This window comes from Urocampus carinirostris, chromosome 1, assembly GCF_059441175.1.
Source record: "Urocampus carinirostris isolate Australia breed hairy pipefish chromosome 1, RoL_Ucar_1.0, whole genome shotgun sequence".
In the NCBI taxonomy this organism is placed as follows: domain Eukaryota; kingdom Metazoa; phylum Chordata; class Actinopteri; order Syngnathiformes; family Syngnathidae; genus Urocampus; species Urocampus carinirostris.
This window is the reverse complement of record NC_142349.1, coordinates 58938455-58953131: the sequence shown is the minus strand read 5'-3', so window position 1 is coordinate 58953131 and position 14677 is coordinate 58938455. Positions and strand designations below refer to the sequence as shown.

General features: G+C 38.4%; 1 protein-coding gene across 1 annotated transcript in view; it reads right to left on the bottom strand.

Annotated features, from left to right (window-relative positions):
* Positions 1 to 2120: 2120 nt before the first annotated feature.
* The window catches only part of LOC148376405 (cadherin-6-like), a 65474-nt gene continuing 52917 nt past the window's right edge, over positions 2121 to 14677 (bottom strand). The window contains exons 2-13 of the mRNA XM_088346838.1: positions 13489 to 13777; positions 12307 to 12601; positions 12113 to 12232; positions 10102 to 10275; positions 9795 to 9982; positions 8542 to 8792; positions 8321 to 8457; positions 7833 to 7954; positions 6952 to 7069; positions 4278 to 4529; positions 2911 to 3135; positions 2121 to 2874 (exon numbers count right to left, since the gene is read on the bottom strand). Coding sequence (XP_088202964.1) covers positions 2591 to 2874; positions 2911 to 3135; positions 4278 to 4529; positions 6952 to 7069; positions 7833 to 7954; positions 8321 to 8457; positions 8542 to 8792; positions 9795 to 9982; positions 10102 to 10275; positions 12113 to 12232; positions 12307 to 12601; positions 13489 to 13777 — 2455 coding nt within the window. The 3' untranslated portion in view covers positions 2121 to 2590. The remainder of the gene's footprint in view (positions 2875 to 2910; positions 3136 to 4277; positions 4530 to 6951; positions 7070 to 7832; positions 7955 to 8320; positions 8458 to 8541; positions 8793 to 9794; positions 9983 to 10101; positions 10276 to 12112; positions 12233 to 12306; positions 12602 to 13488; positions 13778 to 14677) is intronic.

Below are 14677 nucleotides of genomic sequence, written 5' to 3'. Positions count from 1 at the left end.
CAAAAAAAGTTTGAAAAGAAACATTCCACTGTTTTCAAATATAATTTTTAAAATTCCCTACATGAAAAATATATTAAAGTATTTTATTTTTGAGAATTCATACGCAAATAAATCAATCAGTAATAAACGAATCCATACTCAACTAGAGCTGCACTTAAAGGGACAGGGTGTATTTCATAAAAAAAAAAATAATAATAAAATAATATTGAATTAAATAACTAGCAAAAATACATGAGCTATCACATACAAGTACATGTAAAGGTAAATGGTCTGCATTTATATAGCGCTTTTCAAGTCACTAAAGGCCTCCCAAAGCGCTTTACAGTGTGTTTCACACTAACCCATTCACACACACACACACACACACACACACACACACACACACACACACACACACACACACACACACACACACACACACACACACACACACACACTAATAGCAGCGTCAGCCATGCAAGGCAACTACCTGCTTATCGAGGGCATTAGGGATTCTGTCAAGAACCAGAACACGATCAGGACCCAAGTGCGTGACGTTTCTCACACAAGCCTTTTATTTTACGGGAAATGGGGAGTCATGCACGTTAGGCAGCAGTTTGGTGTGAAATGATAGGAAGCCAGAGGCCGACGAGATCTATACCAGTTGTCCGAGCAGATATCGGACAGATGGGGTTGATACCGGACAGGACGGGACAGACAGGATTGATATCAAAACAGGACAAACTAGACAGGAATCAAACTGGAAACCGATATTAAACAACGGGACAGACAGGATTGATATCAAAACGGGGTATCAAAATTAAACAGGACAAACTAGACAGCAACAATAACGGACAGGTTACCAATCGGTAACAGGACCGAGTCAAACTCCACGTCTTGCGGGGCAGAGATTCGTTGACGGACTGACAAAGGAAGAGTTAGAGCACTGAGCATAAATGGACGGAAAGCCAATCTGTCTACGGGCCGCAGCTGGCGCCACACGGGCAAGGCCAATTGGGCGCCATGGCAACCGTGACAGATTCGGTGTCTTGCCCAAGGACACTTTGACATATATGTGTTTTTTTTAATATACTCGAGGGTTGAGAAATTTGTATTCATTTTACATAACATGAGCCTCACCTAGATGGAAATGACACAATTGTCCTCCATCTTGCTTCTAAGGCTACCCAAAAAGGCTGTGCAAAAAAAAAAACTGGAAGAAAAACCGTGTTTTATGGTCACTCTGAGTCTCCATAATTATCACACTTACTTGTGATATTTAGAATTTGTTTAGTTTCACCACAGACCACTACAACATCTAGTGGTCAAAGAACACACACTGTTCCTTTAACTTTCTTAGACAGGGGCCTCAAAATATGATCTTGAGGGCCAAAAATGGCCCCTAGGCCGCGAGTACAAGTCCCCTGCTTTAAACTAAATAGCCGATACTGTAAGTACAGAACACTCTCTGCCTCAAATTGAGTTTATTTCTACTTCTAAAATTCCCAAAATGAATTCCGAGAATCAAAAGCATCAAGCAAATTTAAGACATTTACATTTTATTTACATAGGCTTTTTGTTATTGTGCTAAAAGACTTCAAATGTAAAGTGAACAAAAATGACATCTGATACTTTTGCAGTCATCCCGGCTAATCCACACAAACTGAACCTAGTGGATTTAGTTCAATAAGCATCAAATAAATAAAAAAGTCAAACATGTTGAGTTGCTTAAAGGGACAGTGTGTTATATTTGACCACTTGATGTCGCAGTATTGCGTAAGGCAACTAAAAACAAGTGATACAAAGCACAAGGAACACTGAGAACTAACCAAAATTGACCATTCTTCCCTTCATTTTTATGCCAAGATTTTGTTGAAGAAATAAAAGAAAATTTAAAAAAAATGAAAAAAATAAAGAAAAAGGATGTGGAAAATGAGAAAAAAAGTAATAAAAAATGTTAAGAATAAAGAAAAAAAGAAAAGAAAAAGAAAAAAGCAAGAAGGAAAATAATGAAAGCACGAAGGGAAACAAATGAAAAAAGAAAAAAAGAATAAAGAAGAGAAGAAAAACAGAAAGGGGATAGAAATAAAAAGGGAAAAGGAAAACAAGGAAAAAGGAATAAAATATACAAAAATAAAAAAAATGAAAGAAAAAAAAAAGAAAAAATACCCACAGGTTTTTGTTTTTGGGGTTACTCTTAACAGCAAGATGACCAGCAATTATGTTAGCTCCCTCTAAATGAGCCTCATTTTACATCAAAGAAATACAAATTTCTCCACCTACGAGTATTTATTAAACTGCACGTTTATGAGAGCGTTCATGTATCTTTGCTTATTATTCAATAAATAAATGCATTTTTTTACCACAAGGAGGCACTAAATAATACACACTAGATCTTAAGCTGGAGTCCGAGCCCGGCTTATCCTCCTCCTCCCTTTTCATCACAAATAAAAACTGAAATTTCAGGTTTGCTTCAAGTTCGGTTCCTCAAATTCGGTAAATGGGTCATGCTTTAAAACCCGCTAGCTCAAGACCTCTAATACACACTGTCCCTTTAAAATGCTATACATGGCTTGAAAGAAACGAAAGAAAGATGCATAATATGCTAGTATTAAATCATGCTATCGTGGAAATACGGTTTGGATGATGTTGTTTCCTCCGTCGTATACAATTCTGCTAATTTCTTGAACTTGGGCCCCCAATCACTCAAGTAATAATAGTCTTGATCCGCTTCACTCGACACGGAGCCCAGAGAGCTCAAAGACTCCGCAACCGAGCCGGATCCCTCATAGGCGTAAGTGGCGAGAGAGTCGTACGGCGGTGTATTCGAGTCATAGTATTTGTCTTGAATTTTCTCATTGATGAACTCCCTTAGGCTCCTGTCATCACAGGATACTGTACTAACAGGCGGACATATTGGATAGAAAGCACGTGGAGGGTCCGCGGGGACGATGTCACGCCTCCGTTGAGCAGATTTCTCCGTCATAGCTGTCGTTTCTCGGTAATACAGCGCCGTAATGTCGAAGGCCTCAGTGTCCTCTTCACCTCCGCCTTCTTCATCGTAGTGCACCAAATTGTCTCGGATGTCTTCCTTGGAGATGATCAAAGGCTCCTTCTTTCCTTGCCGTGTCAATTTCAAAATCAGAACTATAATCACTGAAAGACAAATTGGAGAGTCAACTATTGTTTGAAATCTAACGGTATGAATGATTTTCATTACCAGTACCGTATTTTCCGCACTATAAGGCGCACCGGGTTATAGGGCGCACCCCCCAAAAATAGGGTTATAGGGAGATAGGAATTTGCGTCGTCGCTGTCTTAGGACTTCTTGAACAATTTAACTTATTACCTATGTTTATTGTTGTTGTTGTCTATGTTTAGTGCATTGTTACCCAAGAAATATCCATTGTGGCCTGGTCATCCTATGAGGGGAACTACCTTTTTTGCAGCCCATTCTCAAGTTTTCTTATTTTTTTTAGTTGTTCCTTTTGTGCAGTTCTTGAGACTTTTTGTGATTAAGGGCTATACAAATAAGTGTGACTTGACTTTTCTCCGTTACGAGTACTGTAACACGTTATCAATAGAAAGGTTTAATTCTACTGTCGTTACTACTGGTGCGTTAACACGGAATCATGTCTTCTGATCCTTGTCACACAAAAGCCATTGGGAACAATTTTCTGAATACAACTGAACACGGTTATAGTGGCACAGTCTCAAGCACAAAGTAAAAGACAGTGTGGTCTCAAGTCACCCTCTGCTGGATCAAATTGGCATGTCCTCACTACATCACAAGTGAGTGAGCATAAATCGCTCAACATGATGAATCGATGATGACATTTGTTGGCAACACTTTTACCGATACCTTTTATCGATTCGTTGTTGCAGCCCTACTCTCAAGATTGCACTACCAGAAAAATATGAAATTGGTTGGCAACACTTTTACCAATACCTTTTATCGATTCGTTGTTGCAGCCCTACTCTCAAGATTGCACTACCAGAAAAATATGAAGGGTTCACTGCTGCCACAAAGTGGTGTACAAATTATGTTCTTATTTATGATGTGGCTATCTTAAAGTAGTTTTAGGGGGTCTGCTTCTATGCGAGTATTTAGGGTAATTTGCAACTGGATAGTTACTTTCAGAGTGAGACGCTATTTTTTCAGTCAGTAAACAGGCAGGTACATTTTAAATGAAGTAACTAGTTACTGTAACTAATTTTTTCTTCGGAAACATGCCCAACACCGGTTAGGATAACAGTTACTTATGCGCGCACACAGATTTGAATATCACTTCACTTACATAAAAGTGCGAAGACACAAAGCAAGATTGCGATGAGTGCTCCGGCACTTATCCCCGGGGAGCCTATCTGAGCGCCTGTGTTACACATCTGAATGTTGCCTTCATAGTCGCAGGTGCAGACCCGCACTGTTAAAGTTCCTGTGCTGCTTTGCTGTGGGTAATCGCCGTCCGTTATCACCACAGGAACCAAATGGACGTCCTGCAGAAGGCGATCGTAGCTGGACCTTCGTGTAACGATGCTGCCCGTGTTGTCTGGGTCGGGAAAATGAAGTCACTTTACACAGCTCACAAATGTTTACATGTACTGAATTTTATGGATTGTAATTCACAATTTTTTTTTTCATAGTTTGGCCAGAGAGTGCGATTTATACCCTAGATGCAATTTGTATGTGAAATTAACACATTATTACATAATTGAGTTTTGAATTTTTATTACCTGTACAGACGCTCCCCTACTTATGACCATTTGACTTACTTAAAACGGTAGATACGAAAAAAAAATTGGGATTTCGAAAAATATCTGGACATTGCTGTATGTTAAATTATGTATTTTTCAGGACACTATTGTAGTGCTTTTTTCTGCCACTACCAGTGTGTGGCGCTGTGAGAGGTCACCCAGCATCCACCCGGAAGTAACTCTCGCGACATTCGTCGATCTACTGACATAATTCAAGCGCACCTCACATTCTACGCTTTCACTATCTCCAGCGCGTTAAAAACATTGACATTTTTTTAATTTAATATATTGTGCATCCATTTAACATGGTTTGTGTAAAGTGTAAAGAAGAGCCGAGCACTTTCTTAAGGTGGAATAAGAAAGCTTGATGCGGTTGAGAAAATTGTTGGAATGCTTTTTTTTTTTGCCACTTTTTACCACGTAGGAGGACCTCTTGAAGCACATCTTCCAAAAGTAAGTTAAACTCAACTTTATTTATCTTTATAGAGAATATTACTTTATGAAATGTTTCTTTTTTTAGTACAAAACTATACAGGTTACTTATACAAGCCTTAAACATACTTATATGAACTTTAAACATACAAAATGTAGCACTTAAGAACCTTACGAACAAATTAAACTTACGAACGATCGTTTGTGAGTCGGGCAACGTCTATATATCATTTCACATGTTATTTACACACTAAACTGCAAGAGAGCGTTTGTGGCCTGTGTTGATATCTTCTACCTTGCCTTGTTGTATGGGGGGGGGGCATCTTTCCGCACAACACTGGTAATTTATCCAAAAAACTGAGAAAGCTGAACAAAATGGCAGCGACAAGAAAATCGTATTCGGCAGATTACAAGTAGTGAAATATGCATCCGAAAACAGTACAGTATGTGGTAAGTGACGTAGAGGCGGAATGTGGAAGCGGTGCATCGTCTACCACTAGGGATGAAGATGGCATTGGATTTAGTGATTTGGAGTGAAACTGATAGTTTAGTATGTTCTTTATGCGAGAGTTATCAAAATAACTCTTAATATGTTACGTTGGGCGGCACGGCGGATAAGTGGTTAGGATATCCGTGGCACAGTTTTGAGGTCATGGGTTTGAATCCAGCTACCAGCGTTCCTAGGTGGAGTTTGCATGTTCTCCCCTGTGTTTGCACCCCTGGTTTCTCCCAAAAATAGTCCCTAAGTGTGAATGAGCAAGTGAGTTGACTGTCTTGTTTTGTATTTTATCTTTTTTTTTTGCAGAATGATTTTAATTATATTTTCTGTGTTTTTCAGTGTCAATGTGTCTATATAAAAATGTAACATTTACTCTTTTATCTCTCTTTTTCTTTTCGTTATTGTATTATTTCATTTGCAGTAACGGAATACATGGAAGGGCAAAAATGATGTTGGCAAGCTGTTTGGATTTATTTTCATTTTGTTTCTGTCGCATTTTATGTTCGTTTTGCCGGATATCAAAGAGATCAAAGCCAGGAGAGAAAGCTTACCACTTGTTGTGAGTCGTAATTTAATTCATATTTAGTTTCTTTTGTCTTTTATCAGCATATTTGGTATTGGAGTAATCCAAAAGTAATTGAAAGTAATCCAGTTAAAGTAACCCTACCCAACCCTGTTCATTTGTTTCTTACCCATAATATAATTCTTGGGTAAATCACAAATCTATGGATCTGAACAGTACATGTGTAAATATTTCTGAGACAAATCTCTCCCCATATAGGAATTAGGTAAAAAAACAGTATTATGTAGCTTACATTTTAATTGCGGTAAGTTCTTCGCATTACATTTTACTATTCGGATACTCTGCCTTCATTTTTTCCCTGGCTTATAATAAATGTCCATAGTTGATACATAATCCTTGCACTAACACACATTTCTTAGTGCCCTGTTTAGGTGTAGCATACTGTTTTCTCGGACGGCACCTGGACACTTTATCGGACAAACTTAAGGCAGCTGCCGTTAATCACATGGAAAGAAGAAATGCAATGGCAAAGCAAAGCCACCAAAGCAGGCATGTCAGTGCCATTTTTAAGCAGACCTATTTTATTTGTCATCATTTAATGGGTAGTCCATCGAGTCAGACTGCTGAGAAACACGACAACAATTTCAAGCATTTACAAGCACTTTACCCAAAATTCAAGCATTTCCAAGGATTTCAAGTACCTGTACAAACTAAAACATGTTTTGCCAGACATTATTAACACGCTAATAAAAAAAAAGATTACCTCCATTGTCTTGAACAGTGAAATTACAGTAGTTGCTTTCCTCTGGTGCAAGACTGAAGAAGAATTTATGCCCATTTGATGGTTCATCTGCATCAACAGCGCTTATTATTTGAATGTGCTATTAGAGACAACGAGAAATAAATAAAACAAAGATCACACATTAAACAAGCAGTAAAATAAGACAAAACAACATGTTTCAAATGAAATTGTTGTTCCACTGGTATTTATACACCCAAGTTATCTTTGATAACATATATAGACGAGTTATATTTAATAAAATCAGAAATTCACTTCATGTGGGCCATATTATCTACCAATGGTAAAATCATTTATTTTTTGCAGTGTAACACGTTTGTCATCCTGACACTTTTCTCCTTTGGATATCAAATTGTTTAAAGTGAAATCCCCCTGGGCGTGACCTTGGTGAATCATTTTCATTTTGTGGTTTCCTCACAATAATTAAATCCACCACGAAACAAGAAAAGCACCCTCCCCTTAAATATTAATGCCAGCTGCCGTTAATCACATGGAAAGAAGAAATGCAATGGCAAAGCGAAGCCACCAGAGCAAGCATGTCAGCGTCAATTTTAAGTAGACTTGTTTTTTTTTTTTCCTCATTTAATTTGTTGTCTATCGAGTCAGACTGCTAAAAACATGGTAACAATTTCAAGCATTTACAAGCACTTCACCCAAAAGCTGTTTTTTTTTCTTTTGTGTTTTTTTTCTTTACATGTCTGGGTCTGTCTGTTTGTTCTTAAATGCAAAATATAAATAAATTATTTAAAAAAAAAAAAAGAAAATAAATCCGATTAATAAATGAGTCCCATAAATCCATCCCTCTACCCGCCCATTATTTTTTTGACTTGAGAACATTAAAGTACCTGACCCTTCCTGGTCTTCTCACAGACAAAGCTCTCATACATTGAGGCAAAAGTCGGAGCGTTGTCGTTCACATCCAGTACCTTTATGTAGACTGAAACTGGGCTACTCGGTTTAGGGTTATCTGAAATTAAAATAGAGAAGCTTCAAACAGGGTGAAGGGTAAATACTATTTGTTTGTACACCTTTATTTAGTGAGGCCTTTATTAAAATTATCGTACTATAGTGAAAGACTGCTTCACCAGGCATACATATCATGCTTTTTTATTTTGTTCAAGTCTTTATTACATGTTTATCCTGGAGTACCTCCTCTAAACTTGTAGTACTATGTTTACTATGTTGTTATCAATGACCATAAAGACAATCGCTAATTTTAAATGGACAAATATATGAAAGCAATGGCAGGTAGCTGTTTGTTCTCTAAGGACACATCAAAAGTAAATGACAGGTAGCATTTTATATGCCATATGGTGAGCAATGAAATACTTACAGATCTCTGTGGCAATGACCGAAATATTATGCCAAGCAATCTTCTCTCTATCCAAATGTTTCAGAAGGAATAAAGTTCCGTTTGCCGGATAAACATCGAACAGATGATCCATGTCTGTACGGCGATCAACTGAATACCTAGATAGTCAATGGCAGAAGACTGAAGCTTGTATCAAGTAAAAATGCTGTATGTCGCGTTTCTCAAAGACCGTTTTATCTTACTTGACTGGATTGTGAGCTGAATCAGGGTCCATAGCACTGACAAAACCTAAGACTGTTCCCACTGGAGCGTCTTCCTGAAGTTCTATTAGATATTGCTGTTTGTCAAACACCGGTGGCTCGTCCATGTCCTCCACAGCAATCCGAATGGTGGCCATGTCTCTGGATTTTGAGTATATGAAGCGAGGGTCTTCATGAGTGTTCTGGACCTGGACCTCTGCCGTGTAGGACTGCTTCTTCTCATAGTCTAAAGGCTTGAAATAACACAGAAGGTAAATGCTGGATGTTTATATTTTGTTCACAAAAATCACATGTGGTATTGTTCCTCTAAGGTTGGCAATTTTGAGAAAAATGTTATAAAACATCTGTGATCGGCCTTTCGTTTAAAAAAACCCATAAAAATTATAAGCATCCAGGCATGCGTGATTCCATAATTTCTGCCAGGGGTTTAAGATAGTAATGGACTGCTCTTCTTCTTATTATTATTATTATTATTAATATTTCATTGTGTTTTATACTTGAGTATTGCAGAGGGACAAATTATACTAAGAACCGTAACCAGGTATTGGTATTAGGCTGGTGATCCCTGTCCTTGTTTAAAAATATTATTTCCCGTCCATTGGCATTGTTATGGGTAGTTTTACGCCCACAAACAAAAAATGCAAAGGATAGAAATGTTTATATAAGAGCTGTTCAGTACCACACAACTTTTAAGTCATTAACAATACCCGTAGCAGACACCGATACCACTAAATCCTCCTGAGTGAAAAACGGGGCTGAAAAAATACTGACAAACATCATAGAATATTTTGAAAAAATTGCATCAAATTAAAGACTGTATATCTTTCCTCAAAATGTATATCTTCTACTTCCTAATGCAAAACTGGTCGTAACAGTCACGAGTACAGATACTTAAAATAATATGCTGATATTGGCTCTGATAACAAGCTCTAATACTCTACTACTCTGTATTTTGTTTATCCATTCATTCTTTACATTTGTTAACCTTTTACCATGTGGTTAGTAAGAGTATGAATGGAACTAGTTCATTGGTACTATGTACAGTATCTATTAGCAACACCTCAAGTTAATACTGTTATCGATCTGGATGGAAAAAAATAATAATTTTCAAACATTCCCACAATAGAAATCAACATATTTTCAGATGCAGGTACATTTAACTATGACTATCATTCACTATTAATTTTTAAATAAATAAATAAAAGTCCAAAGTTGTGTACAAAGTTGTTCTCTACCTTGCTGACAGTAATCACGCCCTCCTGGGTTTCTTTATCTGTGAATACATCAAACATGTCCATGGCATCTCCACTAATGATGGTGAAATGCATTGCTGCATTTGATCCGATGTCTCTGTCCGTGGCTTTAATCCTCCCAACTTCAGTGCCGAGTCTGGACAATTCAGGAATTCTTAACCGGTATAGACCTTTGATTGAAAGGGAAACAAATCGAGCAAGTTCGACGACAAATTAGAAAACGTAATGGATTCTTCAAACTTCAGTAACTCTTAAAACGATACAAACGAACACAAAATAATGGTCTCACTCTGAGTGAAGTGTGGTGGGTTGTCGTTGACATCAGTGAGAGTGATGTTAACGACCGTGGTCCCGGTGAGTCCTCCTCGATGTCCAGCCATGTCTTTAGCTTCTATCACCACTTGATAGTGTTCTCTCTGCTCACGGTCCATGTCACCCGGACCCAAAGCAGTCCTGATCACACCTAGACAATTTTAAATCCAGCAATTATTTTTTCTATAATAGCTTTGTCTTTCCTTATTACAAAAGTAAAAAATCTTTTTTTTTCTCTCCATCCTGGGAACATCTTGTTCTGCTCTTGGTCAAATTAGTACATATTCAAAATCCTGCAATCCACCTGGGTTTTAATGGTTAATTGTATCGTAGTCCCCCAATTTTTGCAGTCAATCTGTTCAATAAACACCTGTATTGCTGTATTTTCATGACCATAAAAGTCTCTGGTTTTCTGAAAATCGTGCGGCGCCCCCTATCGTGCAGTACACCCTGTATTTGATGTGAAGCGGCAGACGTAGCTGAGGACTCCATAAGGCGGTTTGGGTGTCACCGCTAATGGGTGAAGTGTGGGCTTGTATAAAAGGCTAGGTTCACACTGCAGAGCTTTGTGCTCTTTTACGATTTTTGGGTAATATACGATGTTTTTGTGAGATCATATTACCAACTAAAAACGATTTGTATGCGATCTCCTGTTACTTTTAAGCATCTCCTGTTTAAAGAAGTACAGAAGAGGTCACGTGACATCACACGCTTTGTGGAAGTACTCATGGATGCTAACGTCGTAGCTTATCTTGCAAATTGAAAGTTATTGTGATATCAGAGGCTAAACAGACTGCCCCCCCTCCCAAAATATTAATTAAATCCAAAACCTCATTTTCCCTTCATTGAATGCTTTCTGATTTTTCGTCCGCCATGCTGTGTTGATTTCTACGCTACGCAGAAGACCATGGAAATCGAGCAGCCACAAGAGAATTTAAGATGAATGAATTGATGCAGTAGCTCAGGAGGTAGAGCGCTCGTCTTGGGATCAAGAGATCGCAGTTACATGTCGAAGTGTCCTTGGGTAAGACACTGAACCCCTAATGCCCCCAATAAGCAGGTTAGCGCCTTGCATGGCCGCACGGCCGCTATTGGGAAATGTAAAGCACACTGTAAAGCGCTTTGGGAAGTCTTGACTTGAAAAGCGCTATATAAATGCAGATCATTTCATTTCATAGAGAAAGCTAAAAAATGAACTCAGACCATTAAGAAAATGCAGCTGAGCTTCCGTGGAAGTAAGGCGTTGTGTCCCAAGTTGGAGAAAAGACTCAATCAGTGGATCATCAAGCAAAGCACAACAGTGAAGAAGACTTTTCAGAGCCTGTTTTGCATATCGCCCCCAAAAAAAATCTGTTTTATCCCTGTGTTTTATTTTGCAATCAATACTTAAACAAACTACAACCAGACTCCCATTTGCTCCCATTTTATTTTTAAATCGTAGTGCGGCCTGTGTATGTGTTAAATACTACTTAAATGTTGAGGGTTTTTTCATTGTCCTCATGTAGGTTTTAGATCAGGGGATGGTGTAATAATAGTCTGGAGTTTGCAATAATCTGTGGTCTCTGCAGCCCTTTACGACTCCTTGTGATTAAGGGCTGTACAAATAAAAATGACTTGACTTAAATAATACTGTATTAGAGGCTATTTGTCTGTTACTATTCATGTATATGATTCATTTGGATTACTCCAATCAGTGACCAAGAAACAGAGGGCAGTTCTCAGATTGACGTAAGTATATTGGTGATGCCAAAATTTCACGATATACTGTATGTGGAAATCAGAAGAACTAATGAATCGCCAAAATTCAGTGATGCACCGAGGACGCAAAAGTTGAACTAGAATACACTAAGGTACGCGACCATAATGGCTTTGTGCTTTCTCTGCTGTTTCCTATTCTCAACTGGTGGGCCAGGACCAAACCCAAACAATTGGTGTAGTGCCAATTTTTGATAGGTGGCAGGGCAGCCTCCATAAATGGAAATACAAACCTGAATTGGGGTCAACAGAGAAATACGGGTGTCCTTGTCTGATACTATACACCAGTTTTGCACTATTGCCATACATGTCATCATCCGCATCTGTAGCTGTTACACGGATGACTGATGTCCCTAAAACACATTCAGAAGTTACACATTAGTATAAGACTGAGGGATAAAATACCAATTGATGCATTGGTCCTTACCAATATCAGACCACTCAGGTACACTTCCAGTATAAAATTCCTTGCTGAAGTGAGGTTCGTTATCATTGATATCGTGGAGTTTGACGGTGAATTTGGTCTCTGGTTCTAAGATTTTGCCAGTAATTTTGTTGACGACTGTCGCTTTGAGTATATAAAAGGCTTTTTTTTCCCGGTCCAGGCGACGCGTGGCATGCAGGTCGCCACTAGTCTCGTCGATGATAAAGATGGTGCCCGCGCCCTCACCAGAGAGAACGTATCTGACAAGCCCGTCTCCACTGTCTCGATCTGACTGAAGCTAAAGAGGGAACAAAAACATAATGAGAAAATCCTTTCAGTTGTTCACTTTTATTACATTACAATGCCTATATGTTAGAGGTAAGATTGGGTCTAAAAAAATTCAGCCTGACCCGACCCGAGTCGCGGGTATATATACCTGAGCCCGACCAAACCCAACAGATTAACTTGATTTGATAAACAAGCCCGAAAGAAACCTGGAGATTTAATTCAGCGTCAAAGTAAACACGAAACTTTACTTCGGCCGTGCGTACTTTGCCACCAAACTGTGCATTTTGGTTGAAATACGCAGCTTAAGGTTTATTTAGGGTCGAATCCCTCAAATCAAGTGTGCACTGCGAGTACAGCACCCAAATGAAGTTTGGCGCCCAAGTGGCCATCTCGGTGACGTGCAGCGAAAGAAAGTAAAACTGAACACGACTCCAAAAAGAAAACAAATTCATGCAGATTACAAGCTGCGAATGGTGAAAGGTTTGGCCAAAAAGCAGAAACGACGTCTGACGTGAGGGAGGTTGAAGGAGGAAGCTGCGCGTCTTTTTCACCATAACCGAGGATAATAATATATTTGGATTTAGTGGTTTTGAGTTAAACTGATAGTTTGGTAAGCATTTGATTTAGCTAACTTGAGTGAAAGTAAGAGCATGCTGTGTAGATCCTCCTCGAAGGAGGAAAAAAATTAAAATAAAAGGGCGATAGAAAAGCCAGACCTGTCCGACTTAATGATTGACATTTTAAGCCCGGGTTCGTGGGCCGGGTTCTGGTCCGGTTTAGGCCCGGGCCCAAGATCTCACCTCTATACTATCCATGCCATTTTTTAAATAACACAACATAGCTATGAGGTTCAAAGAAGTTTTAGTACATAGCAATAAAATCAGAACATTTTTTTACCTTTCCAATGTACTGATAGTCACTGCCTGTGTACTCTTCTTGCAGGACGAACTGATTCCACAACCAGCCTCGTTTAACTCGAAGGTGTTTCTCCTTTTTTGGGATGTCCATAGAAATGTCTTCCTTGGATGATTTTGCCTTCGCTCCATTAAAGGATAAAGCGTCCCCGAGTGGGCCAAGACTTAACCAGTAGAAGGCAATCAGGATAGTTCTCATTTTGTAATTTTTGATTATTTTCTGAGCGGCATCACTTTGGATTGCAGCATGGACAGGAAAAGTAAAGTTGTCACTGAAAGAAGATACACAGACACAGAAATGGATCGCTTTTAAGATTATTAGCATATGTTACAGTTGTTTCTATAAACAATATTCAACCTGGTTTTTACCTGTACATCCATATATTTATGGAAATAACAAATGGGAAATTAACTAGTTTAAGTAGTAGTTTAATGAAAAAATATTGGATTTTGAAATAATATCGTATGTGAAAATGGCCCGACAGCGCGTCAGTACAGCCATTATCGCATACTGGGTATGCATGTAGTTAATTCTGTTATCGCATGCCAACAATAAATTATAAAGCAAATTATAATAAAGGTTAATAAAATTGTGAATTACTCATTCGTTCTTCCTACCTCCCATGCATAAATAAATAAATAAATAAATAAATCAGCAAAGCCATTTTTGCACAAGGTTAACGTATTGCTATTTTCTATTTCCAACAATAAAAATCGTCACCTGTAGGAAACCGGATATCAAATATAGGAGAGACGTAATATTTAACCAAAACCACTTACCAATGCTGCCAGATAATCCTGAAACCAAACTGCACAGATTGGGCCTCCAAAACATGTGCAGCACTTTCAGCGGTTAACTCTCAAATTCACACTCTCACTCATGTTATGTGGATTTCCCAAACTCAGCCCCCACCCTGATTATGCAGACACACCCATCCATAGCCCCACGTAATGTACATTAGGTGATGAATAGACACAAATAAAAAGGTAAAACGTTTATTATTTAATTGTTTTGTACTCAGCAGTTTTTCGGCAGTTCAAAGTTGTATTTTTTTAATAATAGACAAGATTAACCAAACAATACCATAACAAGAGTTGGTTTGGGTGACTATAGTGTAGTTGGACTAGGGCATGCTTAACTAAATAAATATCAGAGAAGTCAAATTTAAAAA